Source organism: Polypterus senegalus, chromosome 16, assembly GCF_016835505.1.
Source record: "Polypterus senegalus isolate Bchr_013 chromosome 16, ASM1683550v1, whole genome shotgun sequence".
NCBI classification, from domain to species: Eukaryota; Metazoa; Chordata; class Cladistia; order Polypteriformes; family Polypteridae; genus Polypterus; species Polypterus senegalus.
Window position 1 is genome coordinate 23,817,660 of NC_053169.1, and position 26,556 is coordinate 23,844,215.

Sequence of the window (26,556 nt, forward strand, 5' to 3'; positions counted from 1 at the left end):
TTGTGATGCATATTTGATTATTAAAGCTTTTGTATGTGATTATATAAGCATTTGGATGACAAAATGCAGTAAAAAACATAAATGTGATACAAAAACATAGTACAGATGATTGTTAATCCAGTCCACCTAAGGAACAGAGAAGAAGGAGAGGACAAAAAGAAAATAAATAATGAAGTGCATATGTGCCTTATTAGGTAACCTCCCTCCATTCAAAGTACGCTTTATGGTGCCAGACCTGAGAGCAACTCAAATGTGCTCAATTGTTACAGTACAAAGACGCTGTTTTAAATGGCAGTTGTTACATTCTTGAATTCAGATCCTGAGTAAAAGTTTAAAAGGAGTCCTGCTGTTTCAGTTGTTCTCCATGTAACATAAAGGAGTGATGGAATTGCTGATCTGGATACTGTATATAGATTATGTGGCCTGTAGGTGGCGTCACTGAGCCACTGAGCCCCAAATCCCAGACACAGCTACACACAAAAAATGAGATTTTTTTCTTAACACAATACCTCTTAACAGGTTTCTTTTCACACTGCAGAACACAATATCCTTCCATCCTCCTCTCCCAACTCAGAGAGCTACCATTACCTAAACCATAGTCTCCCAAATTCACTTCCAGGTCAGACTAACATCCCTTGTACAGGGCATTCATTTCCCACCAACTCCCCATGGAAGCCCCCACAAAGCCCAAGAGTGCAGCCTTATGGGACCACAACTCCTGTGCTGCCCTTCGGGCATTAATACAGGGGCTTGCCACAAGGGGTGCTGCCATCCAGTGTATGGGGGGATAACCTGTGCATGGGAGGCAGACCCCCATTGTCCAACAACCTCCCAGTCAGGATGCTTCTCATCCGGGTCATCCACTCACTATGCTAGCCTTCTAACCAGTGTCACAGACCACCTAGGTCATTGTCCGGCCGGGACGCCTCTTCACTATATGGACCGGGGGAGCAAGCCTGGCCAGGACAGTACCTCCCCCCAGAACACTCGATGGCAGCCCCCCCTGGGTTGCAGTGGTGTCTAGGACACCCGCAGGGCTTTGTGGGAGTATGGTGCAGCCCTGTTGGGATCCGTGGGTGCCACCAGGGCTTGCTGTAGCTGCTGCTGAGCCCTATAGAGCAGCTCTTTCAACAAACCTGGTCATCAAACACCTGGAGCACTTCCAGGTGGGCTATAAAAGGAGCCAGCAGCCACCACTCCGGGAGCCAGAATCAGGAGGATAGGGGTTAAGCCGGAGAGGAGTGGAGGAGAAAGAAATAGAAGAGTTATTTGTAGTGTTGTGGTAGTGCTTATTGGGACTGTGTTGTGCCTGTGGGAAACGAGGAAGGTGCTGCCCACCTAAAACTTTTGTGTTGTATTAGTACGCCTCCTGCGTTTGTCTGTGTCGAGTTAAGTGTTGGTATAGCGCCATCTACAGTCACACCAGGTAAGGGATTCCCATCCTTTGCTGCAGGGATACCAGTCCCAGTGCCACAGCTGCCGCAGTGCCTTTCTATGCCCACCTCCTGGTCAAGAGAGGAAATGTCAATCCTCTTTTCCTGACCATCCATTATAACCACAACATTTATTTCTATAGCACGTTTTCATACAAATGTTGTAGCTCAAACTGCTTTACAAAACGAAGAGAGAAAAAAACATAAAAATTAGATTAGGCAATACTAAGTAACAAAGAATAAAGTAAGGTCCGATGGCCAGGAGGACAGAAAAAAACCCAAAAAACTCCAGAGGGCTGGAGAAAAAAAAAAAAATCTGCAGGGGTTCCAAGGCCACAAGACCACCTGACCAGCCCCCACTAGGCATTCTAACTAACATAAATGATCTCAGTCAGTCCTCATGGTTTTCAGGCTTCACGTGGAAGAATTAGATGATGATGACGGTCATGTGGACCTCAATGGTAGGGACTTCATGGTGCTTTGATCAGGTGGTGGTGGTGCAGATCGACAACACAGAAAACCGGAAAAAGAACGGCAGAGAAAGTAGGGGTTAGTACGGATTTTGGAGCCAAATGATAATTAAATGCATATACAGAATATCAGGGTTACACTAAGATGAAGCTATGAGAAAGCCATGTTAAGATAATGTGTTTTCTGCAGTTAGTTGTTGCTCAGACACCAGTCCATCCATTAAAATTGTAATTATTATTATTTGATAGCAGAGCAGTTTATGCTCTATGATCTTACCTGATATAGACCTGCCTTTAGTGGTCAGACGGTGTAGCTAGGGAATTTTGCTTTCATTTTTCGTGACGATATTATTTTACCATTTTTATACTTCCTTGCCTATTCTCTTCACTCTCCTTTTGTCTTTCCTTAGTGTCCATTGCAAAATCAAGCGAAACACCCATGGCATAACTCTTGGTTTTTGTTTTTTTTTGGTCTGAGCATTAGTTTGAGCTGCTTTTAAAAAGGACACTAATAAGAGTGCCCAGTGGGAAAAAGGTTAGGGAAAGCAAAAATTACAACAGGAACAGGCAAAATCTTACTTAAGGAACAGGCTGGACTGATTTTTAACACTTGCTCTTAAAACATTTCATCCTGTACCTTGCTTTTTTATTGCCATGAATTAAATACTGGGTTGCCAAGAAAATGTAAACTTCACTTCAAAACTTCAAAATCTAACACTTTTTCCTCTAGCCACTCCAGGCAAATATGGGCATATAACTTAATGTTGGCTGTAATTGCCCTTAGTTCTGTACTTTGCAATTCACTGTGCTGGCTAATATTTCTGTGCAATTTCTTTTTATTAAACACACTTCCACTTATGAGCTTACTTATGCCATACAATAATTCCAAATATAGTTTTACACGCGTTACACTCAGAAGCTCATTCACGGTAACTAAACAAGGTACTTCAGGCTCAAAGGCCTCAGCACATGACTAGGGCAGCACGGTGGCATGGTGGGGAGCACTGCTATGTCTTGGTCCAACATTGGTCGATAGATAGTGTAAAAGCTAGCCCGGCCACAGACAGACGTGACACCAGTGTCCAAAACACACGCTGTGTATTTACAATTATGTACAGTGCCAACTCACACAGGTACTCAGTCCTTTTTCCTCTCCTCATCCGCCTCCACTCCTCCCTCGTAAGCTCTGTCTTTATCCTCCCGACTCCAGCTTCTCGAAGGTTGTGAGGCAGCCCCTTTTATCATGTCCCGGATGTGCTCCTGGTGCTTGATGATGGTCTTCCGGCAGCACTTACTGGTGTGGCGGAAGTGCTGCTCTTTCACCCGGAAGCACTCCGGGCGTACACAGTTCCTGGACCGGCAGCACTTCCTGGTGTGGCGGAAGTGCTGTCCTCCAGGGCTCAGAAACTATCCATACAGCCCCTTGGTTGGGCCATGGACCCCCACAGGGTTGAGACTCGAAGCTCCGCATCCGTGGTCCTTGATGGAAATCAGAGGGGCTGCCCTCTTGAATCCAGGGAAGATATTGCCCCCTTCCCGGTCCTTCCCTGATCCAGGTGTCCCGGTGGGGCAAGGTACATGGCCATCTGCCACAATAGATAGATAGATAGATAGATAGATAGAAACCGGGGCGTCAGTGAGACCCAAACCCCTGAACACGATCACACAGAGTCCCAGGTTCAGATAAGGAAGTGTTTATTAAACACAAGCCATTTCTCTCCACAATACTCTTCTCCTCACAATTTCTCACACCTCCGCACTGCCACCCTCCAGTCGAGTGTTGCTTCACCTCCTCCCAGCTCCAACTCGCCTGGATAAGGGAGTGCAGTCCCTTTTATTAAAGACCCGAGAGTACTTCTGGTGCCAGGGTTACTGCCCGATTGAAGCACTTCCGGGTCATACGGAAGTCCCATTTATTAGGGAGTGCATTGCCCTGCAACACCCCCTTGTGGAACCCATGGACCCCAGCATGCCCTACTGATTATGTTGCTGGACTACATTTCCCAGCATGCCCTACTGTTTCCGAAATGGGGACCGATATCCAATGCCGCTGCCATCTAGCATCCTGGGCGTGAAACGTAATCCTTACTGCGTCTATTACAACTGATGGATTGTCCATCCATCCCTTCTGGCCATCTCTTCTAGGTCTGGCTCCATCCACTCTCCTGGTCAGGAGGCCCGTCTAACCCATGTTGCTTTTGGAATAGATAGATCCTTTATTTATTCCTCAAGAGAAATTAAGACTTTACAGAATCCCCAAAAAATCTGAATATTGAAACAAACAACAACTCCCCAAACCCACACAAGAACTTCTGGTTTGGTAATGATATGAGTGCAGTTGTCATCTGATAACTGTAGGTGGGAGTCAGGTAAAACAGATAGTTGCCAGATCCTCCTATAGTTGTGCCACAGGTTTACATTTAATGGCATTTCACATCAGATAAAACAAGTCTAGGTTGTTTTTATCCACCAATGGAACATGACGCAAACTGACAAAAGTTTGTCATTGTTCTTTCCACAGTTCCCTTTGTTGAAGTCACCACTATTCCAAACTTAGTGTTTTGGTAACAGAGTGAATCACCTCTGTTGCTGAGTTCATTTACATTTCAATTTTTCTCCCTAGGTAGTAACGTTCCTGTTCTGTGTAACCTGCAAGAAAAACGGATGGATGAAATTTGAAATGTGTATGTATGTAATTGTATCGGAGACTGGATTCAGATTTGTTATCATAAGTACAAAAATAATCTAAATGGTCATGATCAGCAGATTATTATCTACCATCCATGAATTTTCTCAAGTTTATATTATGTTATACAGTGGAAATATGAAGCCACAGAAGGCCAAACTCAAGTAGACAGCCTACAAATTATAGACTAGTTATCAAGCCACTTATCTCTATAAAGCTGCAGAGTAGCTTTATAGCAATATCAAAAACTTTTTAACATCTGCCATACATTCAAAATTGATGTTCTGGATTGTGGCGGTCAGCTGAATGATGACATTACAAATCATGGGCGTGAAAACATGTTGTTGACCGTGTCAGCTTAGCAGCATTGGGCTAGTTAACTTTCAGAATTGTAGGATTTGAGTCGAATTTCATTTTATTCCATGCTCTTCTGTGTTCACCTCCACTGGTTGTCTGCATATGTTCTAGGTGCCTGGGCCTAGTGCAGACATGGAAGCAGGCAGCATTCTAAGGCACATAAATTGTAATGTACTGTAACTTCCCACTATAGACCTAAGAATAAAGATGCCTCTGATCTGAACAGAGGATTTGTTTTCTTTCTTTCAGTCTTTCTCATCCAGTGGCAAAACATTTTACGACAATTTCAGTTTTCATTTTTCAGACCATTGGTCCGCATTTCTTCAAACATCAAATGCTGGCAGGAATAACAAATGGCCACACTACAGCGCCTTCTATTATGAAGTTCTCCAAAAATATAATTATTATCTACACATTCCCAATATGGGTAGCATGGTGCCACAGTTGTGGGCACTGCTGCATCGCAGATCAAAAGAGTGAAGTTCGATTCCTGTACTGTCAGGATAGATGCTTGGTTGTCTTCACCACAGGGATTAAGTAGCCATGATAACAGAAGAGATGATATTGAAATGTGTTTCCTAAAAGACCAATTCTGTGAACATAAGATGTCAGTAGAAATGTATGAAGAGAAATGTTCAAGCCTATTGAGCTATTATGTCATCCTACATCACCCCAGCAAACGTCTCACACATTAAGGAAGGCAAAAGTGAGGGAAGAAGAGTTCTGTCTGCCTTCTGTGTAAAATAAGGTGTAGTTGTCTTCAGAATGAGTCCGTATTTCCTGTTCTAGATCCTGAAAAGCTGCGTAATATGAAAAGATAAAATTTACAGTGCTCACATTATCTTTCAAAATAATAAAAACAGTAGAATTGGGATGATAAGTGTATCCTCTGCTCTTCCTGTTGCAATTTAGTTCTTTCCAGCACTGGATGATTTGGTAGATTGTGGTTCAGGAGGCTTTGCTGTCACTATTGATATCTGCCATTTCTGCATCACCCATTACCGGTATCTGTCCATCTTGTTTTCTCTTTCACCAAACTCCAGTCACTTCTCGAGTGAGCCTGTCCTTATAAAATGACGACAATCATCTCGGTGTGTAACTGGGTTTCACGCAGTCTAAAATCTGTCCATTGTGGCTTCAGTGCTTTCTCTGTATTTTTAATGGCTGCTTCTCTGAATCGACACGAGTCCGTGGAATTGGTCTGACTATGTGTTGAGGATGCAACCTGAAAGGAGATACAGGAGACTTTAGAGAGGTCCTGTATCTCTCAGCTGAGTTGGGTATTCCCAAGAAGGACCCAGTGACTGGATTTAGGATCGGGGAGATCTAATCTGAGCACGTTAGTCACTAGATAACAATGAAATGAGAGAAAGACTTGCAAACAGAATTGTGAAAGCCAGCATCCCCAAAAGTTGTTTTGAAAGCAAGTGAATAAAACAGGCTCAGCATTTTATTACTATGACTCAGTATTTGCTCCATTAATGTTTTTCCTTTTTTTCAGCTCTTCATGAATTTCCCACAGATGTGTTCTCACAAAACGACAGGCGCGGAGGAGCAGTGGCACTGCACGTCTTTTGTGTAAGTCTTTCCCACTTTATTGCTGTTTAATAATTATAGAATACTGAAACTGATGAAGGTCTAACAGATTGTCCTTTAGTACTGAACTCAGGTAGGGGTGTAATGTTCCCTCTTATTTTACATGGTCACGTTCCTTTGCACACCCCTGCCATATTAAGTAAGCTGTATTCTACTTACCTTTGCAAGTCTTGGAGTTCCACCTCTCAGGTTCCCATTGTGTCAGATTTTCTTTGATTTTTCTCTTGGGTTTTGTGCTAGTGGATATCTCTTGAAGATGCTTTCCCTTTAACCTTTGTTTTACTTCATGCTTGTCTCCACATTTCCCACTATCTAAACATCCTTATGTCAATGTCAAATTTATTTATATAGCACATTTAAAACAACATAGGGATGCTGTGGCCAAAGTGCTTTACAATAATACACGTAGAATAAAAGAAAACCATACAATTAACGTGAATAACATAAATAGAAATAAAATAATTGAACATAAATAAAATAAATAATAAATAGAAGTAATGTTACATAATCACAATGAGGAAACCATCAGTATTACTGAAGGTGACGGAATGCAAGTGAATAGAAATGAGTCTTCAATCTCGTTTTGAACAGTTCAATTGTAGACGACTCCTTTATGTGATGAGGTAGAGTTCCACAGGCGAGGAGCAGCAGCTGCAAAGGCCCTGTCTGTCCCCCTTAGTTTTACACTTAGTACAAGGGACAACAAGAGACAACTGACCAGAAGATCTAAGCACTCTGGATGGCTGGTGTAAAACACACAGTTCAGATAAATAGGCCGGAGCAAGTCCATGTAAAGATTTAAAAACTAGCAACAAGATTTTAAAATCAATTCAAAAACGGAGAGGCAGCCAGTGTAAAGAAGCTAATATTGCAGAAACAGAATCAGACTTCCTTGCCCTAACCAGAAAGCGAGCGGCAGCATTCTGGACCAACTGTAACCTTCGTATCATAGATTTGTTAATCTCAGAATACAGCGAGTTGCAGTAATCATGGCAAGAAAAGATAAAAGCATGAGTAGCTTTCTCAAGATCCCTAGAAGATAAAGAAAGGCTTGATCTTACCTAATAGACAAAGCTGGAAAAAGCAACTCTTGACTACAGAAATTACTTGTTTCTCAAAAGAGAGGTTACTGTCAAAGATAACACCAAGATTGCAGACTTGAGGTTTGGAAAAGACAGAGAAAGAGCAGAGAAATCCAAGACCAATTTGGGATTTAGCCGATGGACCCACTATAAGCACCTCCGTTTTATTTTGATTCAGATCACAAAAATTATTAGCCGTTGTGGTAAAAAATAATCCTTCACAAGGACAAAACAAAGTTTTGGGGACTGTCCCCGTATATTGTCATCCAGACAATAAGAAAAAAAGAAGTGATTCAAAGTCTTGGAATACAATGAACAAATTTACTGTCATGGCCAGTTAGATTTGTCTACAAGAAATAAAAAACCTAAACCTATGCTACACCTGCTGGCGCCCTGCCAGGGGTTTGTTTCCTGCCTTGCGCCCTGTGTTGGCTGGGATTGGCTCCAGTAGACCCCCATGACCCTGTAGTTAGGATATAGCGAGTTGGATAATGGATGGATGGATGGAACCTATGCTATACAGTAGTTATTTATTTTGTAAGGCCAGAGATTAATTATAAACAGGAGAGAACAGATGGGGTTCAAAGACCTCGAAATCCAAAAACTAAGGTGGAAATCATCTAGTAGTCCGTAATCAGTTATCTGAAAGTTTAAGACAGATTGGCCCAAAAAAAAAGAAAAGCTAGTTGTTCCTTTATTATTATTATTGTTTTTTATTTGTATCTGAACCTATTTGCCAAATATTTTCCTGAAAATTTGCTGTGCCAGATGTGCTTTTTTTTCACAGCACCTAATGATGCTTTGCAAGGCCAGTGTGACATCACAGAACTGTAGCAACCAGTTTTGAATAGGACAGTCCCCCCATCCCCTCCACCTGTGTATGTAACGCTGATCCAAGTGTAAGAGCCATTTGCTAGCTACATAAGTTATATTACATGCTAGCTGTACCTCATGGCTTCACCCATATAGTAATGAAACAGGACAAACTTTAAAAATCAATAGACGTTGGCACTACTGTATATCTGATCGTTTTCAGCTCTGACGGGAGAGCGTTTCCCACATGGGGAGAAAAGCACATGGCCATGATATCTCTGGCAATCAGCAGCTACCCTCTAAAACACACGTAGCTCTGGTCTCTCTCTCAAAAATGTCAAACGTTACACCTTAACAATCTGTAGATGATAATGTCTGTTGAACAAACAGGAATCACTAGCTAACTGGAGGCAAGGTGCACTCCAACACGTGGCGAGACGTAGACCAACTCGAACAGAGGCTGGCGAGTGAATGAGGAAGGCCCCGCCCCCTGCTCTCGGCCCACAGCCACTCTCTTGGATTTGCATAAATACATTGGTACCACAAGCGAACTCTGACGATGAGAGAAGTCACAAAATCAACCGGAAAGTTCAAGCAAATTATAGAAAACAACCCGATCTACAGTAAATCCGTTAAGTAGCTCTCTCATGAAAAGCAGACAGACATACTGACAGAACGCGCTTGGACCACAAAATTTTTAAAACCGTTTCTTAGCGAGCACCTATGGGCCAAGGGTAACCTACATTCCAAATTTTAAGTCCCAAGTCCTCGTGGTTCAGGAGATTTTGTGATGAGTGAGTCAGTGGTATTTGGCTTTTACAGTCATGGCCAAAATTATCGGCACCCCTGGAATTTTCCCAGAAAATGCACCATTTCTTCCAGAAAATTGTTCACACATGTTTATTTCCTTTATGTGCATTGGAAAAACACAAAAAAAAACAGTGAAAAAAAGCCAAATCTGACATCATGTCACACAGAACTCCAAAAATGGGCCGGACAAAATTATTGGCACCTTTTCAAAATTGTGGGTAAATCGTTTTATTTAAGCATATGATGCTCATTTGAACTCACCTGTGGCAAGAAACAGGTGCTGGCAATATAGCAATCCCACCTGAAGCCAGTTAAAATGGAGAAAAGTTGACTCAGCCTTTCTGTTGTGTGTCTGAGTGGGCCACACTGAGCATGGAGAACAGAAAGAAGAGCAGAGAATTGTCTGAGGACTTGAGAACAAATATTGTGGAAAAATATCAACAATGTCAAGGCTACAAGTCCATCTCCAGAGTTCTTCATGTTCCTTTGTCCTCTGTGAGCAACATAATCAAGAAGTTCACAACACATGACACTGTAGCTAATCTCTCTGGACGTGGACGGAAGAGGAAAATTGATAAAAGACTACAATGAAGGATAGTGCAAATGGTGGATAAACAGCCCCAATCAACTTCAAAACATATTCAAGCTGTTCTGCAGACTCAGGGTGCAACAGTGTCAGCTCGGACTATATGTCGACATCTGAACAAAATGAAACGCTATGGCAGGAGAGCCAGGAGGACCCCACTGCTGACACAGAAACATAAAAAAGCCAGACTGGAGTTTGCCAAAATGTACTTGAGGAAGCCAAAATCCTTCTGGGAAAACATCTTGTGGACAGATGAGACCAAGGTAGAGCTTTTTGATAACACTCATCATTCTACTGTTTACAGAAAACGGAATGAGGCCTACGAAGAAAAGAACAACACAGTACCTACAGTCAAACATGGTGGAGGGTCTAAGATGTTTTGGGGATGTTTTGCTGCCTCTGGCACTGGATGCCTTGACTGTGTGCAAGGCATCATGAAATCTGAAGACTCCCAAAAGATATTGGGGCGCATTGTAGGGCTCAGTGTCAGAAAGTTGGGTCTGCATCAGAGGTCATGGGTGTTCCAGCAGGACAATGACCCCAAACATACCTCTAAAAGCACCCAGAAATGGTTGAAGACAAAGCGCTGGAGAGTTCTGAAGTGGCCAGCAATGAGTCCGGATCTAAATCCGCTTGAACATTATGGAGAGATCTCAAAATTGCTGTTGGGAGAAGGCGCCCTTCAAATCTGAGACACCCTGAGCAGTCTGCAAAAGAAGAGAGGTCGGAAATTCCAGTTGAGAGGTGTAACAAGCTTGGCGATGGTTATAGGAAGCGCTTAATCTCAGTTATTTTTTCCAAAGGGCGTGCAGCCAAATATTAAGTTGAGGGTGCAATAATTTTGTCCAGCCTGGTTGTTGAGTTTTGTGTGAAATGATGTCAGATTTGGCTTTTTTTCTCTGTTTTTTTTGTGTTGTTCCAATGCACATAAAGGAAATAAACATGTGTATACCAAAACATGTGTAATTGCAACAATCTTCTGGGAGAAATTGTGCATTTTCTGTGAAAATTCCAGAGGTGCCAATAATTTCAGCCATGACTGTATAATATATATAGATAGATAGATTTGCCTATGTATTAGTGCATAGTCTATGGGAGGTTCTTATAACCCCAACAAGCTGAATTGAATTGGTATATTCTAAGTATTTCTTGTCCTTCTGACCATAGATTAGTCCCAGTTAGTGACCTGCTTTGCCATAGCTAAGATATGGAGGGCACACGGTTTCAAACCGGGCCTTAACGTACTTAGTTGTATGTACAGAGCTGTATCTTTAGAACATACTGAATGTAAAGTAAAGCATAGAGAAATAACTCATCCTTAAGTATAGAAACAACTGCAGTTTAACAAGAAGAAACATTTTTCCTTTTTTTACCTTTTATTCTACATGTGTGACAACTCATCTCTATTCTTGTGTGGACTGTTTGCTTTGAATTTTCACTAAACCTTTTAAAATGAATTTGTGAACTGAGAAGTTTCTTTCGGCAAGCGTTTGGCCCGTGCTTGATCCTGCCTTACCTTCGAGCAGCTACACCAAGTAATGGACGGTAGGCCGGATCAACCGGTGTACTGGATGAAATTCTTCCAGTATGGGTTTCATAAGAACTGTTTTACAATCAATTAAAAAATGATCAGGAAACATACAAATACATTTAAACACAACACGCACAGTCAGAAGAAAACTAGAAATGTGTTGGTGTCTTCATGTCTTTTTGTATGGACTTGCATGTGACTTATGTGTACTGGGTGGTCCAGATCTAATTATGCAGATCCAGATCGTCTGGATGACTTCAATTTATCCGGGGACGATTCCATTTCGGAGTGAACAGGATTCTTCATGTCGTCAGTTCACACACTTCTCGATTGTCCAGGATTTTTCGGGTGATTTTTCTATGTAATAAACTTAAGTGATGGCGTAATGAAAATTGCATAATTAGATCTGGACCACCCTATAATATGTGAGTCTATCCCTTTAATAGTATTACCCAGAGGGCTGTGCTCTTGATACAAACAGGAAGAATTGAAGAGTCCATGTGCTTCAGTGTTGCGCTTATTTGTTAACTGTGGAAGTGAATGAATAAAAGTGTCAGGGAACAAGAAAACAAACAAACTGTAGTGTTTTGATCAAGAGAGGTAAATGCCTGCTGTTGAATCTGTCGAGGAGCAAGCCTTAGTGAATTCAACAACAACGTTTATTTATATAGCACATTTTCATGCAAAAAGTAGCTCAAAGTGCTTTACATAATGAATAAAAGAAAAATAAAAGACCAAATAAGAAATTAAAATAAGACAACATTAGTTAACATAGAAAAGGAGTAGGGGCCTGATGGCCAGGGTGGACAGAAAAAACAAAAAAAAAAACTCCAGACGGCTGTAGAAAAAAAATAAAATCTGCAGGGGTTCCAGGCCACGCGACCACCCAGTCCCCTCTGGGCATTCTACCTGACATAAATGAAACAGTCTTCTTTGTAGTTACGGTTCTCACGGAGTCACTAAAATTCAATTCATACTTCCCGTTCCTGTTATCGCTGTCTGATATTCAATTCTATTTGTTTTTTCTAAGGTAGACGTGGCGGTGCAGTGGTTGCCACTGCAGCATCCTTGGACAGATCACATGTTTGGCTACAGTAATCTGTTTTCTTTAGGGACACTTAAAAGACCACTGCATCATCATAATCCACTCAAAATGAGTTCAGTTTCTCCTTCCCCAAAATTACCAAACATTTCCATGATTTCGCCAAACTCACAGTAAGCGAACTCCATGAGGTTCACCCATCAGTAGTCAGTCTCAGACAGAAAGCCAAGAGCACTCAAAACCTGTTGAGAGATTTTCTGTTTCTACTCATTATTGATGAAGAATATATGAAGAATTTGGTTTTTCCATTTTATCTTTATGAACTTGTTTTTGTTAATCACAAGTAGAATTGCTTATTTAATACCTTATTACTGCATATATAAACTCAATAAAAAGTGTAAAAGTCTGCTAGGGTTATATGATTAGTGCTGATACGTGATGCCTCAGATCCTGACTGTCTTTCATTTTCTTCTTCCTCAGGCTATGTATATGTTCTATGCTCTAGCCATTGTTTGTGATGACTACTTTGTGCCCTCACTAGAGAAGATTTGTGAAGTAAGTTCAAGCCTTTTCATTTTCTTCCTTAAGCTGATAAAGGCTTACATTAAAGTATTCCTAAATCCTAAGAGCCTCACAAGATTAAACTCTGGGTTTAAATCCACAAGGAAGGTCCAATCTATTCACTACTTTGTCATTTTGTTTTCTTCTAGTATGTAAAAGTTTAAAAAAAAAGGTGTAAGATCACCGATTTTGTTTTCCTTTCACTTAACTCACTGCAATACACACAAGCCACGTCAACAGCATCTACTGCAAATGTACAAGAAAAGCAAGAAATTACAAAAAAAGAAAACAGTATTGTACAAGAGTGACATTAACATGGTCCACTTTCTAAAGAGCTGGCTGATGGGCAAAAATGAGAAGACAATTGGAAATTCCTCTCAGCTGGTGGGTGTGACATACAGTTGAAAGCAAGAGTCTGCTGGATCCGTTTTGGAATTTACTACCCCAGGAAAAATATGTGAACCTGCTCTCAGAGAGGAGACAAGTGAGATGCAAAAACGTTTGGGGCAGCCATCCGTATAATTTGTCCTGACTGCAAAAGAGTTGTGTACAGAGTACATATGCGTACAGGTTATTATCTCCCTATTATAAAAAAAAATCCTGGCGAGAAACAGTAGGGCAACGAGATGTGATCTTCACGTTAAGATCACGGAAGACACTTAAAAGACCCGCGAGTCTAAAGAGATTGGCCACGGAGCGTCTCGCGAGGACCTTAAACATGAGACTTTGTGCCAAGAGATTGACCCAGGACCGTCTCGCGATGACGTAGAACGTGAGATTCTTGCAAGACATAAATAAGAGCAAGGGCAGCCAGCAACACACTCAGTCGTGTTTTGGCTTTGAGCGCACACAGATCCAGGGCTCTCAGCGCATATAAAGCGTATAAGGAAATACGTTATAAATGAAACGTAGACGACTAAACGAAGAAGAAAGCAGCACGGAGAAAAGAGACTCAAAAGTGTTGGAGAGACAAAAAATAAAAAGAATAATCAAGGCGCAAATTCAGAAAATAAGAAAAGTAATTATCAGCCCGGAACAAAAGGAATTGGAAAAAAAAAAGCACGTTCAATCCAGACGTTGGCGCTATACACATGAAGAGCAGGTTAGAGATTATGAAAGCAGTGGAATTCGAAAGGCTAAAAAAAAATACATTGGCACGATACACGTGGAGAAAGTTAAAGAATTAGAAAGTATATAAAAAAAAAGAAAGTAAAGATCGCAGTAGCGCAAACAAACGGAAATTATTACTCGAAAAAGGGAAAGTAATCACCATGGACTAGGTGTCATTGAAAGAAAAGCAGGATAAAGCGAGGTCAGAAATAAAAGACAGAGTAGAAAACACAATAAAACATCATAAAGACGTTAAAAAAACAAGGGGGCCAAACACATGCAGAGCAGGTTAGAGATTATGAAAGCAGTGGAATTCGAAAGGCTAAAAAAAAATACATTGGCACGAAACACATGTTTCAAGTTAAAGAATTACACAAGTTAAAGAATTAGAAAGTATAAAAAAAAGAAAGTAAAGATCGCAGTAGCGCAAACAAATGGAAATTATTACTCGAAAAAGGGAAAGTAATCACCATGGACTAGGTGTCATTGAAACAAAAGCAGGATAAAGCGAGGTCAGAAATAAAAGACAGAGTAGAAAACACAATAAAACATCATAAAGACGTTAAAAAACAAGAGCAGGTTAGAGATAACGAAAACTGGAATTCAAAAGACTCAAAAAAAAAAAAATCGTACGTGAAACACATGCAGAGCAAGATACAGAATATGAAAGCAGAAAAAAACAACAGTGTCAAAACAAAGAAAGGAAAGATCGCATTAGCGCAAAGAAAGAGAAATTATTATTTGGAGAAATAACGAAAAGGCGAAAAGAGATCGAATATATGGACACAGGTGATATGTCAGAAGTATGTAAATATTGTAAGGCTTTGAAGTTTAAGTCAAGAGAATTTCAAAAACGGAGTTCACCTCACACGCATTTATTGGTTACTTTGCAAAAAAAAATTATTAACTGCTGATGATGAGGATCGTTTTGTCTGTGCTGAACTTCCAAACAGAGAAAGCTATCCTGAATTATGGTACAAAGTCACTAAACACAAGTCTCACGGAGCTCATTTAAAAGATTCAGCATATTGGGACTCGAAACATTCCAAATATTGTTTTTACAGAAGTTCTGAAATAAAAGTGAAACTAATGAAATAGCAACAATTCAAAGAAAAAAAAAATCTTAAAAGTGTGTATCCGGAAAACCAAACACGGGGTTTGGAGCAGAGGACAAAGCCCCCTAGTCTCTAAAATAACAAAGACCAATGAACAGAGGAACAACATGGCTTTTTATAATGAGATGGCAGGAAGGAAGGAAGTCTTGAGGCAGGAAAGGGAAGTGTCCTCATCAAATGGGGATGGAAGTGAGGTCATCTGGGAATGGACAGAAGTTGAAGAACAAAACTTTATTAACCTACTGTTGAAAGAGGGAGAAAGGCATTAGTGCTTATTTCTGACCCCCTGTCTCTTGTAGTTCCACTCCCTATTGGACCCTTTTGCTGTCCCCTAAGCACATGAATGTGACACAGTGTAAGATGAAAGTCTTTCTCCATTATGGCCTTGTTCTTCAATATCGCGTGAATTCAGCGCTTATTCTGTTATGAAAACTGTATATGTGCCAAGCAGCACGACTTACTAGGTGTATGAAAGAACATTACATCAGCCAGTTTCTTGAGAAACATTCTGCTTGTTTACTTTGCCATTTCAGCAGTATCTTTATGACATTACTAAAACAAACGTTTTTATATTTTAATGTGCACTGCAAACCAGAATAATTAACTGTTGTTACCTCTACAATGTTCTCTCACATCTGACAGCCATCTTTTGGGTCAATGCAGTGACATATACAATGAACTAATGCAGGTGATGCCATAAAGTTACTAAAAGAGGACATATTGAGTAGAACAATAGAGAATCAAAAAACTGGGTCCCCCATGTAAAAATATTAATGATGAGATTGGGATAAAATAGAGAGCAGTTACACATAATTTTACAGACATCAAATTTGATTCAACATTCAGCCTTCCTTCTTATTGGCCTTTATGAAGATGGGAACAGGGAACAGACTGGACACCACTCTGCCCTTCTCAGGATGGAATCCTATAAAGTGTCAATCCAGCACTGCCACATAATGTCTTTTATGGTTTGTCTTTTGTCTCTCTGTGTGGTCCTCAATGTAAAACCTGTCACTGCCCAAGTAAAGTGGAGGGAAGAAACAGGCACATTGAGCAGACAGCCATAAGGGGGACCTTTGTGGAGTAGGGTCTGTTGCAGTAATTTCCAGGAGATTGCCGTGGTTAACCATGGACACCAATATTGCAGTTGAAAAGGAGTGCGGAAAGGGAGGAGAAGGGAGAACGAGACTGAGCACAAGCTTTGTGGTGGAGAATACAAACGTAGTCTTTCCACAGCCAGACAGGAGATTGCCTCACTTAAACATTGAAGCCTTTTCCAGTTTGGAGGTGGACACCTTGAAGACTTCATCAGCCCAAGTGTTCTATGAAGATGCGAACAGGACAGTCAAGAGGGTTTAGATTGGATGAGCTGAAAGAAATCTTAATTTTACTGGGATAGCACATTTTGGAGACTTATAGCGGCAACGTGTGGGAAAGTGTAAAGTGTTCTAAGTGTCTCTTTCATTTATGTAACATTCTATTACTGCATGGAAGGACTTCTATCTCTCCATCTATCTATGATATATTGCCTTTCATATCTATCTATCTATCTATCTATCTACCATATAGTACCTTTCATATCTATCTATCTCTCTATCTATTATATAGTGCCTTTCATATCTATCTATCTATCTGTTATATAGTGCCTTTCATATCTATCTATCTATCTATCTATCTTTTATATAGTGCCTTTCATATCTATCTATCTATTATATAGTGCCTTTCATATCTATCTATTTATCTGTTATATAGTGCCTTTCATATCTATCTATCTATCTATTATATAGTGCCTTTCATATCTATCTATTTATCTATCTATTTATCTGTTATATAGTGCCTTTCATATCTATCTATCTATCTATGATATAGTGCCTTTCATATCTATCTATCTATCTATCTATGTATCTATCTATCTATCTATCTATCTATCTATCTATCTATCTATTATATAGTGCCTTTCATATCTATCTATCTATGTATGATATAGTGCCTTTCATATCTATCTATCTATGAATCTATCTATCTTATAGTACCTTTCCTATCTATCTATGATATAGTGCCTTTCATATCTATCCATCTATCTATGATATAGTGCCCTTCATATCTATCTATCTATGATATAGTGCCTTTCATATCTATCTATCTATCTATCTATCTATCTATCTATCTATCTATCTATCTATCTATGATATAGTGCCTTTCATATCTATCTATCTATCTATCTATCTATGATATAGTGCCTTTCATATCTATCTATCTGTTGTGGACTATGGCCGGTCATTCATCCCGGCCAGTACCCCCAGGCCGCCAGAGGGAACCCTCCCTGTGACATGGAGATGCCCCAAATTCCAGCAGGGCCTCATGGACTATGGAGTTTTTTCTGTACAGCCCTGCTGGATAACGTTGGGGCCACCAGGAGTCGCTGCAGGGAGGCCCAGGGACTGTTATTTGCCCTATTACCCGGGATGAAGAAGAGGAGTTTTTACCTGACCTGAAAGTGCTGGATAATCACGTGGACTGAGGGCTCAGAAGCACTTCTGGGTCATGGACTATAAAGGACTCCCAGACGGATGAGCCGTCGGGTGGCAGAGGGACAACGCGTCTGGGAGTGGAGGATTGTGTAATTGAGTATTGTTATTAGAGTATTGATTATTGTTTATGAGTATAGTGGAGTGGAGGGTGCTTTCTGCACTGTATAGTACAAATAAATTAAATATTTGGACTTTTATCTGGTGTCTGACGTATTGTCTGAGGGTTCAAGGGGACAACAGCGCCCCCTATCTGTCACACTATCTATGATACAGTGCCTTTCTATCTATCTATCTATCTATCTATGATATAGTGCCTTTCATATCCATCTATCTATCTATGTATCTATCTGTCTTACAGTATATTAATTCATTAATATCCATCTGTATATCAGTCTGTCTAGATAAATATTTTATGAGGATCTGAACTTTAGGGAGGACCTCCGACACTGAAGAAGTCTCCAAGGCTTGTCAGACAGAGAAGTGTTTCCTTTAATCCAGTCCATAATCTGCTATCTGGTATGCAGCATTTTTCAAAACACTTGAGAGTGTCGCACATCATGTTTCAAGGACATCTTCCTGCAGGAAAACAAGGATGAATGATGCAAAGGAAGGTGAATGATGGAAACAAATGTGATAATGGGTACATTAACTGACCACCATCTGGGGAAAAATTCATTAGGAGCAACACCAGATAGAGACTACAGTAATGACCACATGTAAGGGTGACCGTGCCACAAGGGAGTCTTCCTGTCCTTTACAAGAATTAATAAATAACAATTGTTGTAATTAGTCTTCTAAAATGGTATCACAGCAGGCGTGAAGAAAATTAGTTCCAGTCAGTGTGATCCCTTGAAGACTTTAATCTGCCCAGTTGATCATCTATAAAACTTAACATTCACAGCTCTCGCTTTTGATTTCAATGCAGATAAGGAAATTGGGGAACAGGTAATCTATATTATAATAGCTGTTCTCACTTTTATCTTCTATTATTTTATTGAGAAGACGCAGGGAATAAACGAGACTTTTGATCACTTTGTAACAGAGTTAAAATTGCTGGTGAAGGACTGTGCTTATGCAAACGAAGATGAGATGGTCAGGGATAGAATAGTGTTTGTCACAAACTCAGCGAGTGCGAGAGAAACTTTTAAGTACTGGGTCTGAGCTAACATTAAATAAAGCTGTGGACATTACAAGATCGCACGAGATAGTACAAGCACAGCTGAGAACCTTCGATGCATGTACTCCGAGAGGCTCACGTGAACTGACTGTGAACGCAGTACGCAGAGAACAAGCAAGAGCTGCAAAGAGCGCTGAACAAAAAACGCATTACACAATTGAGAAGGCAGCAAAAGAATATGAAGCGAGTGACGCATACACGCATATTCATAAGTTCACCTACTGTGGAAACAAAGCAGACGGTGGAAAAAGTCAATGTCCATCTAAAGGAAGACAGTGTAAAAAATGTGGTAAATTGAACCACTTCGCTAAAGTTTGCAGGACTGGGAAAGGTAAACCCGTGCATGCAGTGTGTGATGTCTCAGATAAAGAGGAAGACGAGCTGTTTATTGATGCAGTAAGAAAGGAACAACCCTCAGAATCTGAACAAGCCTTTGTAGACATATCAATAGGAAAGCAAGGTGTAAAGCTTAAGTTTAAATTAAGTTCACAGACAGGCTGCCACTAAATATTCGCAGTGAAATCCACAACTTAATACCGCGAATGCCTGTTAAACATCTTAGATTCACGAGTACCGATTTGGGTAGTGAACACTTTGATGAATAAAACCTGTTATCTTTACAATGGTTGACAAACACGGAATGTAACTTTAACACAACATGTCCTCCAAATACGAACCTGATTGAAAGAAATAATGATAATCAAATCCTTGATGACAGCAACACTCATAACAGTCACAAAACAATTACATTGACAATCATGTTATGTTATTTTTAAAATGTTTTCTTTTTCATAACTTCTTTAACACACTACTTCTCCGCTGCGAAGCGCGGGTATTTTGCTAGTAATCCAATAAAAGCAAATGAAAACGTGGAGTTTAAAATAGAAAAAACACAATCCTTTAAAAACGAAGTTAAAATGTTGCTGGAAGCAGTCCTTTAAAACAATAACAAGTCCAGTGCTTCTTTTACACTAGCGTCCCACCTGCTTCTCCCGTTTGGGCCCTGCAGCAGGCGAGACGCTCTCTCTGCAGCTGTCCTTCATTCCTTCATCAACAGAGGTCTGGAGGAATCCCAATCCTGTCTTCGGTCGCGCACTCATCCCAGGCGCGAGGCTTGGCTTTCACCCAACGGCCAGGACGCACACGGTGGGGAATCCACCACCAAAGCCTCCCGACTCCCGTTGCCTTCCCGGCCTTACGCAGCCAGTCCCCCTTCACTGGTCACTCCCGCTACTCGATCACTCAGCAGGAGCGACCACTACTACAACTCCCGGGTGTCAGCCTAACACCCAGGCTTCCGTACAGCTGCCTGCGAGCATTCACTCGCTCGCTCACTCACCCGCACCGTCTCTCTCTCTCTCTCTCTCGCGTCCCACTTTCTCCAGCCACCTCCGTCTTTCTCTTTCCTTGTTCTACCTTTTTTCTACTCTCCCTTTTCTTTTTCCTTTTTTGTTCTATTTTTTTTTCTCTTTCTTTTTCTACCCCTAGCCGATTCACGCTTCTGTATACGTCGAGAGGGCATAGCAGCTGCGACAAATTAGCAGCCCCAGGGACAATCACGGATGTGGGCAGTCTCTCACCTGTGCACTTAGGTGGGAAACGCCCACATCGCAAATCGCCCTGAGAACTGCTGCCGTCACATCCACCACGCCCCCTCGCTACGCCGCGAGCGCGGTGATTATTTATTTAAAACGGGCCTTTGCGGAGAGCTGTGGACATGCTATACCACAGGTATTCTCTAGCCAGGCAAGAAGAGATTCACTCCAGAACAGCTACCTGCAACCCTCGATCTGGGCTACGTCCAAAGAGGGGAAAATGCAATAGTTGAAAATGTAAAGAAGTGTTCCAAAATATGGCAAAAAGCCCCACAAGGAGGAGGAGGAGGACTATAAACTCCCAGCTTGTGCACAAAAGGGGCAAACATTAGATTTTTGTAAAATGTTCAAAAGAACAAAAACAGAGTTGCCTAAGTCTATAAAATACAATCTGATAGCAAAATTCAAGAGCAGAAAATATTCAGAAACCAGTGAATACACAAAAAGAATAGCAATACTTACAAACACTCCACACAAGCACAATGATATCCTACTCATGAGCCTTCTCAGCTGGCTTAAATAGCTAGAGGGAGGGGTCAGGAGTGGTGATGTCAGAGTGGCTCCACCTCCAGCGGCTCCACCCACAAGGGACAAGTAAAATCAGAACATTTAAAAACACGAAAAGAAAAATCTCAAAAACACATAAACACACGTTAATACATAACAGTTGTAATCTTGACCTCTGGACAAAAAGCATGATTTATATTTGTTTTTCCATGCAATATTCTAAACATACAGTTAAAACAGTTTCTCCTACTGTGGTGTGACAGATTTTAAAATCTCCTCTCTTTTTTTTTTTCTTTCCTTTAGCGGTTGCATCTCAGTCAAGATGTAGCTGGAGCTACTTTCATGGCAGCAGGAAGTTCAGCTCCGGAGCTGTTTACCTCAGTTATCGGTAAGATGGCTTCAAGTCAAACTTCAGCATGGGAAATGTGTAGGACTTTTCTATATAATGTTATTCCTAACCTGCAAATTCATTTTTAGAAGAAAGGAAGGTAGCATAACCAAATGAGCATGATGACCCAATTGATCTCATTTTGTTTGTGAAATATGTTATGTTTTTTGAATGAGCTTTTGCATATTCTGTAATACAAAAAAAGTGACAGGTCTGGATGCGACCTGTTTTAACCCTTGTATTGTCCTGACATTCAATTGTAAGTGTAGGTTAATAAATTAAAGTATTTACATTCTTGTGAAAGATATCCACTTCCACATTGACCATGGTTATTTCTAAAGTAACCTTTAGAGCAGGGGGTCGCCAAGTCCAGTCCTGGAGGACCACCGTGGCTGCACGTTTTCATCCTGATCCTTTTCTTAATTAGTGACCTGTTTTTGCTGCTACTTAACTTCTTTTGAATTAATTTTAATTGACTTGCTCTTGAAGACTCAGATCCTGTCATTGTTTCTTTTTCCTTCATTAGCAGCTAAACAATAATGAGATTCAAAATGAGCCAAAATAACTGGTGTACATCATGCAAAATCTGAAAATAAAGAAATATAAGGGTCTCAGGAATGTTGCTCTGCTCAGGTCCACAAAACATTTTACCAGTGCTCTTAAAAAAGAGAAAATCAGCAATTCCAGAAATGTCTGCTGTTGCACCATAAGAGCAGCAATAAGCCATGGAATTAAAGACAGGAATTGCCACCTCATTAAGCAGTTGGTTGGAATGAAATTGGTTGGAGTTTTATTAGGCTATTAAAGTGATGGAGAAAAAGTTAATTAGCAGTGAATCCTAGTCAATGATTAGGAAAAGGGTTAGAATGAAAACCTGCAGACACTGCGGCCCTCCAGGCCCGGAGTTTGACACCCCTGCTGTAGGGCTACAGTGACGCCACCCTTGAGTTTACTTTTTTTTCCAATTTTGGACGCCTTATATTAGGCTATTACAGTGTCATTGAATAAAATACCATAATTATGAAGACTTTTTTTATCTAAATACACTTTATTGAGTTATACCCAGCAACAAGCATGTATAACCATATACAGTGGTGTGAAAAACTATTTGCCCCCTTCCTTATTTCTTATTCTTTTGCATGTTTGTCACACAAAATGTTTCTGATCATCAAACACATTTAACCATTAGTCAAATATAAACACAAGTAAACACAAAATGCAGTTTTTAAATGATGGTTTTTATTATTTAGGGAGAAAAAAAATCCAAACCTACATGGCCATGTGTGAAAAAGTAATTGCCCCCTGAACCTAATAACTGGTTGGGCCACCCTTAGCAGCAATAACTGCAATCAAGCGTTTGCGAGAACTTGCAATGAGTCTTTTACAGCGCTCTGGAGGAATTGTGGCCCACTCATCTTTGCAGAATTGTTGTAATTCAGCTTTATTTGAGGGTTTTCTAGCATGAACCGCCTTTTTAAGGTCATGCCATAGCATCTCAATTGGATTCAGGTCAGGACTTTGACTAGGCCACTCCAAAGTCTTCATTTTGTTTTTCTTCAGCCATTCAGAGGTGGATTTGCTGGTGTGTTTTGGGTCATTGTCCTGTTGCAGCACCCAAGATCGCTTCAGCTTGAGTTGACGAACAGATGGCCGGACATTCTCCTTCAGGATTTTTTGGTAGACAGTAGAATTCATGGTTCCATCTATCACAGCAAGCCTACCTGGTCCTGAAGCAGCAAAACAACCCCAGACCATCACACTACCACCACCATATTTTACTGTTGGTATGATGTTCTTTTCTGAAATGCTGTGTTCCTTTTACGCCAGATGTAACAGGACATTTGCCTTCCAAAAAGTTCAACTTTTGTCTCATCAATCCACAAGGTATTTTCCCAAAAGTCTTGGCAATCATTGAGATGTTTCTTAGCAAAATTGAGACGAGCCCTAATGCTCTTTTGCTTAACAGTGGTTTGCGTCTTGGAAATCTGCCATGCAGGCCGTTTTTGCCCAGTCTCTTTCTTATGGTGGAGTCGTGAACACTGACCTTAATTGAGGCAAGTGAGGCCTGCAGTTCTTTAGACGTTGTCCTGGGCTCTTTTGTGACCTCTCGGATGAGTCGTCTCTGCGCTCTTGGGGTAATTTTGGTCGGCCGGCCACTCCTGGGAAGGTTCACCACTGTTCCATGTTTTTGCCATTTGTGGATAATGGCTCTCACTGTGGTTCGCTGGAGTCCCAAAGCTTTAGAAATGGCTTTATAACCTTTACCAGACTGATAGATCTCAATTACTTCTGTTCTCATTTGTTCCTGAATTTCTTTGGATCTTGGCATGATGTCTAACTTTTGAGGTGCTTTTGGTCTACTTCTCTGTGTCAGGCAGCTCCTATTGAAGTGATTTCTTGATTGAAACAGGTGTGGCAGTAATCAGGCCTGGGGGTGGCTACGGAAATTGAACTCAGGTGTGATACACCACAGTTAGGTGATTTTTGAACAAGGGGCAATTACTTTTTCACACAGGGCCATGTAGGTTTGGATTTTTTTTCTCCCTAAATGATAAAAACCATCATTTAAAAACTGCATTTTGTGTTTACTTGTGTTATATTTGACTAATGGTTAAATGTGTTTGATGATCAGAAACATTGTGTGACAAACATGCAAAAGAATAAGAAATCAGGAAGGGGGCAAATAGTTTTTCACACCACTGTATGCTAATAATACTATAATAGATGCAAGTATACATATAAATTTCCACTCTATTTCCAAAATTGTGACACAAATGGTGACTGTGGGACCAGCGTGTAGGTGAATCAACTGATTATGCTGCCGCTCAAAATTTACGTCACATATTGCATGTCCAATGGGGAAAAATATAAAGTGGCCTCGCGAAGTACGTTTTCCTAAAAGCAAAAGCGGAGCTTCACTACACGCCCATGTCGACAGGGGTGACACAGACAGTGCCTATTTCATTTTGTGTTATTTTTTCCGAATACAAATAAACGGCAAAAAATTTTTACGAAATAAATATTCGTAAAAATCCACCATTTGTGCTTATTTAAATACCGTATTCTTATTCGGCTCCACCCGTTACATTACAGGGTAGTGCAAAACGTTTAATGTGCATAAGTGATGTTGCCTTTACACATACAGTATCTCCCTGGCTTAAGTGGTCTCACTGATTGATGTGCGTTATGAAAAAAAACAAAGAAGAGGGAATGTTAGTAAGAAGCAAGAGAAATACAGGTCATGAGCAGAGCGATGGAAATATATTGTGCAACCGAACCTCAACACGTGTCATTGAGGAAATGACTTAAGGTTAGAATGATGATGATGATGCTGATGATGATGACTAGAAACTGCAGTATATGTTGTGGACGCTAGGGGTCGCTGTTGCCCCATGAAACCCACCGGACAGATGTCCAAGACACACTTGTAAAAAGCACCAAGAAGAATTTTAATGTTTTTCTTCAATAAAGTACACAAACCACCACACTCGCCACAATTCTCCAATAATAAAAATAACAACAATAATCAATGCAATAATCAATCCTCCACTCCCAGCAGCTTAGTCACCCACCCTCCCAACTCCAGCTCTCCTTGCTGGGTCTTCACCAGTCTTTTAAATAGTCCATGACCCGGAAGTGCTCCTTCTCTTCTTCCGGGTCAATGCCACATCCTCAGTTCTGAAATAGCCCGGAAGTACTGCGGGCTTCCGTCCTCATGCCTCCAAAGTACTTCCAGGTCGTAGTAACAGTAGCAGTCCCCGGGTTCTTTGTGAGCTCCCCCTGGCGGCACCCAACAGGGCTGAAGAAACGGACTCCATGTCCATGTCAGGATGCCCTGATGGAATCCAGAGAACCATTTCCGTCCAGGGGAGCTGCCATCTAACATGCTAGGGGAGGCAGTGTCCTAAAAAACCTGCTCTTCCTCCTTCTTTCTGTTCAGGGATGTCCCGGCCAGACTGAAATGCCGGCCATCCATCACATTGTGACAAGATAGAAGTGACTCTGAAGCTAAGGATTTGTGCTGGTATCTGAAAGGTTCAAATCCCGTTACTGCCAGAAAGGCCATTAACCTGAAAATTCCCCCAGAAATGGTGTACAATGGCTGCCTCTGTGCACAGACCCCCAAGGGCCATGCAATTTTTAGTATGAGAGATTAATAAAGTATATCAAATCAAAATGACAGCATAAAGTGTTACTTAACATGCTCAATGCCACAAACCGTGTGTTCTTGATCTAGCCACATGCTTCTCTGCAGGGCCAGCACCACCATTAAGGTGAATTAGGCAGTCGCATTAGGGCACAGATCATAAATGGGGGGACCCAGACACACGGGGTAGCTTCCCAGCAGTTGGCTGGCGTACTAATAAGCTTGGATTAGGGCGCAAAGTAACCTAGCACCGGCACCGCTTCCCTGTATTTCTTAATTTTACATATTTTATTTAGCACCTACTTATTTTATGTTGCTTTTATATTGCATTCTCATGTACTTTGTAATTTGTTGATTCTTCCAAATGGATTAAAGTACAAAATGAAAGAAAAAATAATGAAAAGACATTTTAACGGAAAAATTCATCACTACCTCTTTATAAAAAGAAAAAAAAAGATTGTCTAGCTGAGCATTATGTGTTGTGTTGCTTTGAAACAATCTGTTTGTCAGTGACGTATTATGTTTCCTGTGCTCTTTTTCATTTTCAGGAGTGTTTATCACCAAGGGAGATGTAGGCGTTGGCACCATTGTCGGGTCTGCAGTGTTCAATGTTCTCTGTATAATTGGAGTCTGTGGGCTGTTTGCAGGGCAGGTAACATGTACTTTTACCCTGATCCATTTTAATGTGCTTTTTTGGTTTGTATTTTATAGATAGTTTAATTTAAAAAGAGGAAATCATTATTAATAATGAATATATTGATGTACTGCAGATGCCTGGCTCAGCTATGTGTGAAATGAATTGTCACTTTGAAAAACTAATACCTCGGTTCTTAAGTCCATGACAACATCATGCAAAACATTGGCAGCTTTTTAATGCATAAGAGCATGTCTACTTCTGAGCAGCGTGCCATGCGGCAGCGTTTAAAGAAGTCTCTTCTTAATTCAGAATTATTAATGGTTTTACTGTAATTAAATAATGATGTTAATTATTAATGTTAAGATTTTTGGCCTCTTGCTTG

At 40.8% G+C, this 26,556-nt stretch overlaps 1 protein-coding gene across 1 annotated transcript in view; it reads left to right on the forward strand.

Annotated features, from left to right (window-relative positions):
- slc24a3 (solute carrier family 24 member 3) overlaps positions 1-26,556 on the forward strand; it is a 406,434-nt gene that overhangs the window by 276,905 nt on the left and 102,973 nt on the right. Inside the window, exons 3-6 of the mRNA XM_039737947.1 lie at positions 6,448-6,524; positions 12,887-12,961; positions 21,306-21,390; positions 26,086-26,189. Coding sequence (XP_039593881.1) covers positions 6,448-6,524; positions 12,887-12,961; positions 21,306-21,390; positions 26,086-26,189 — 341 coding nt within the window. The remainder of the gene's footprint in view (positions 1-6,447; positions 6,525-12,886; positions 12,962-21,305; positions 21,391-26,085; positions 26,190-26,556) is intronic.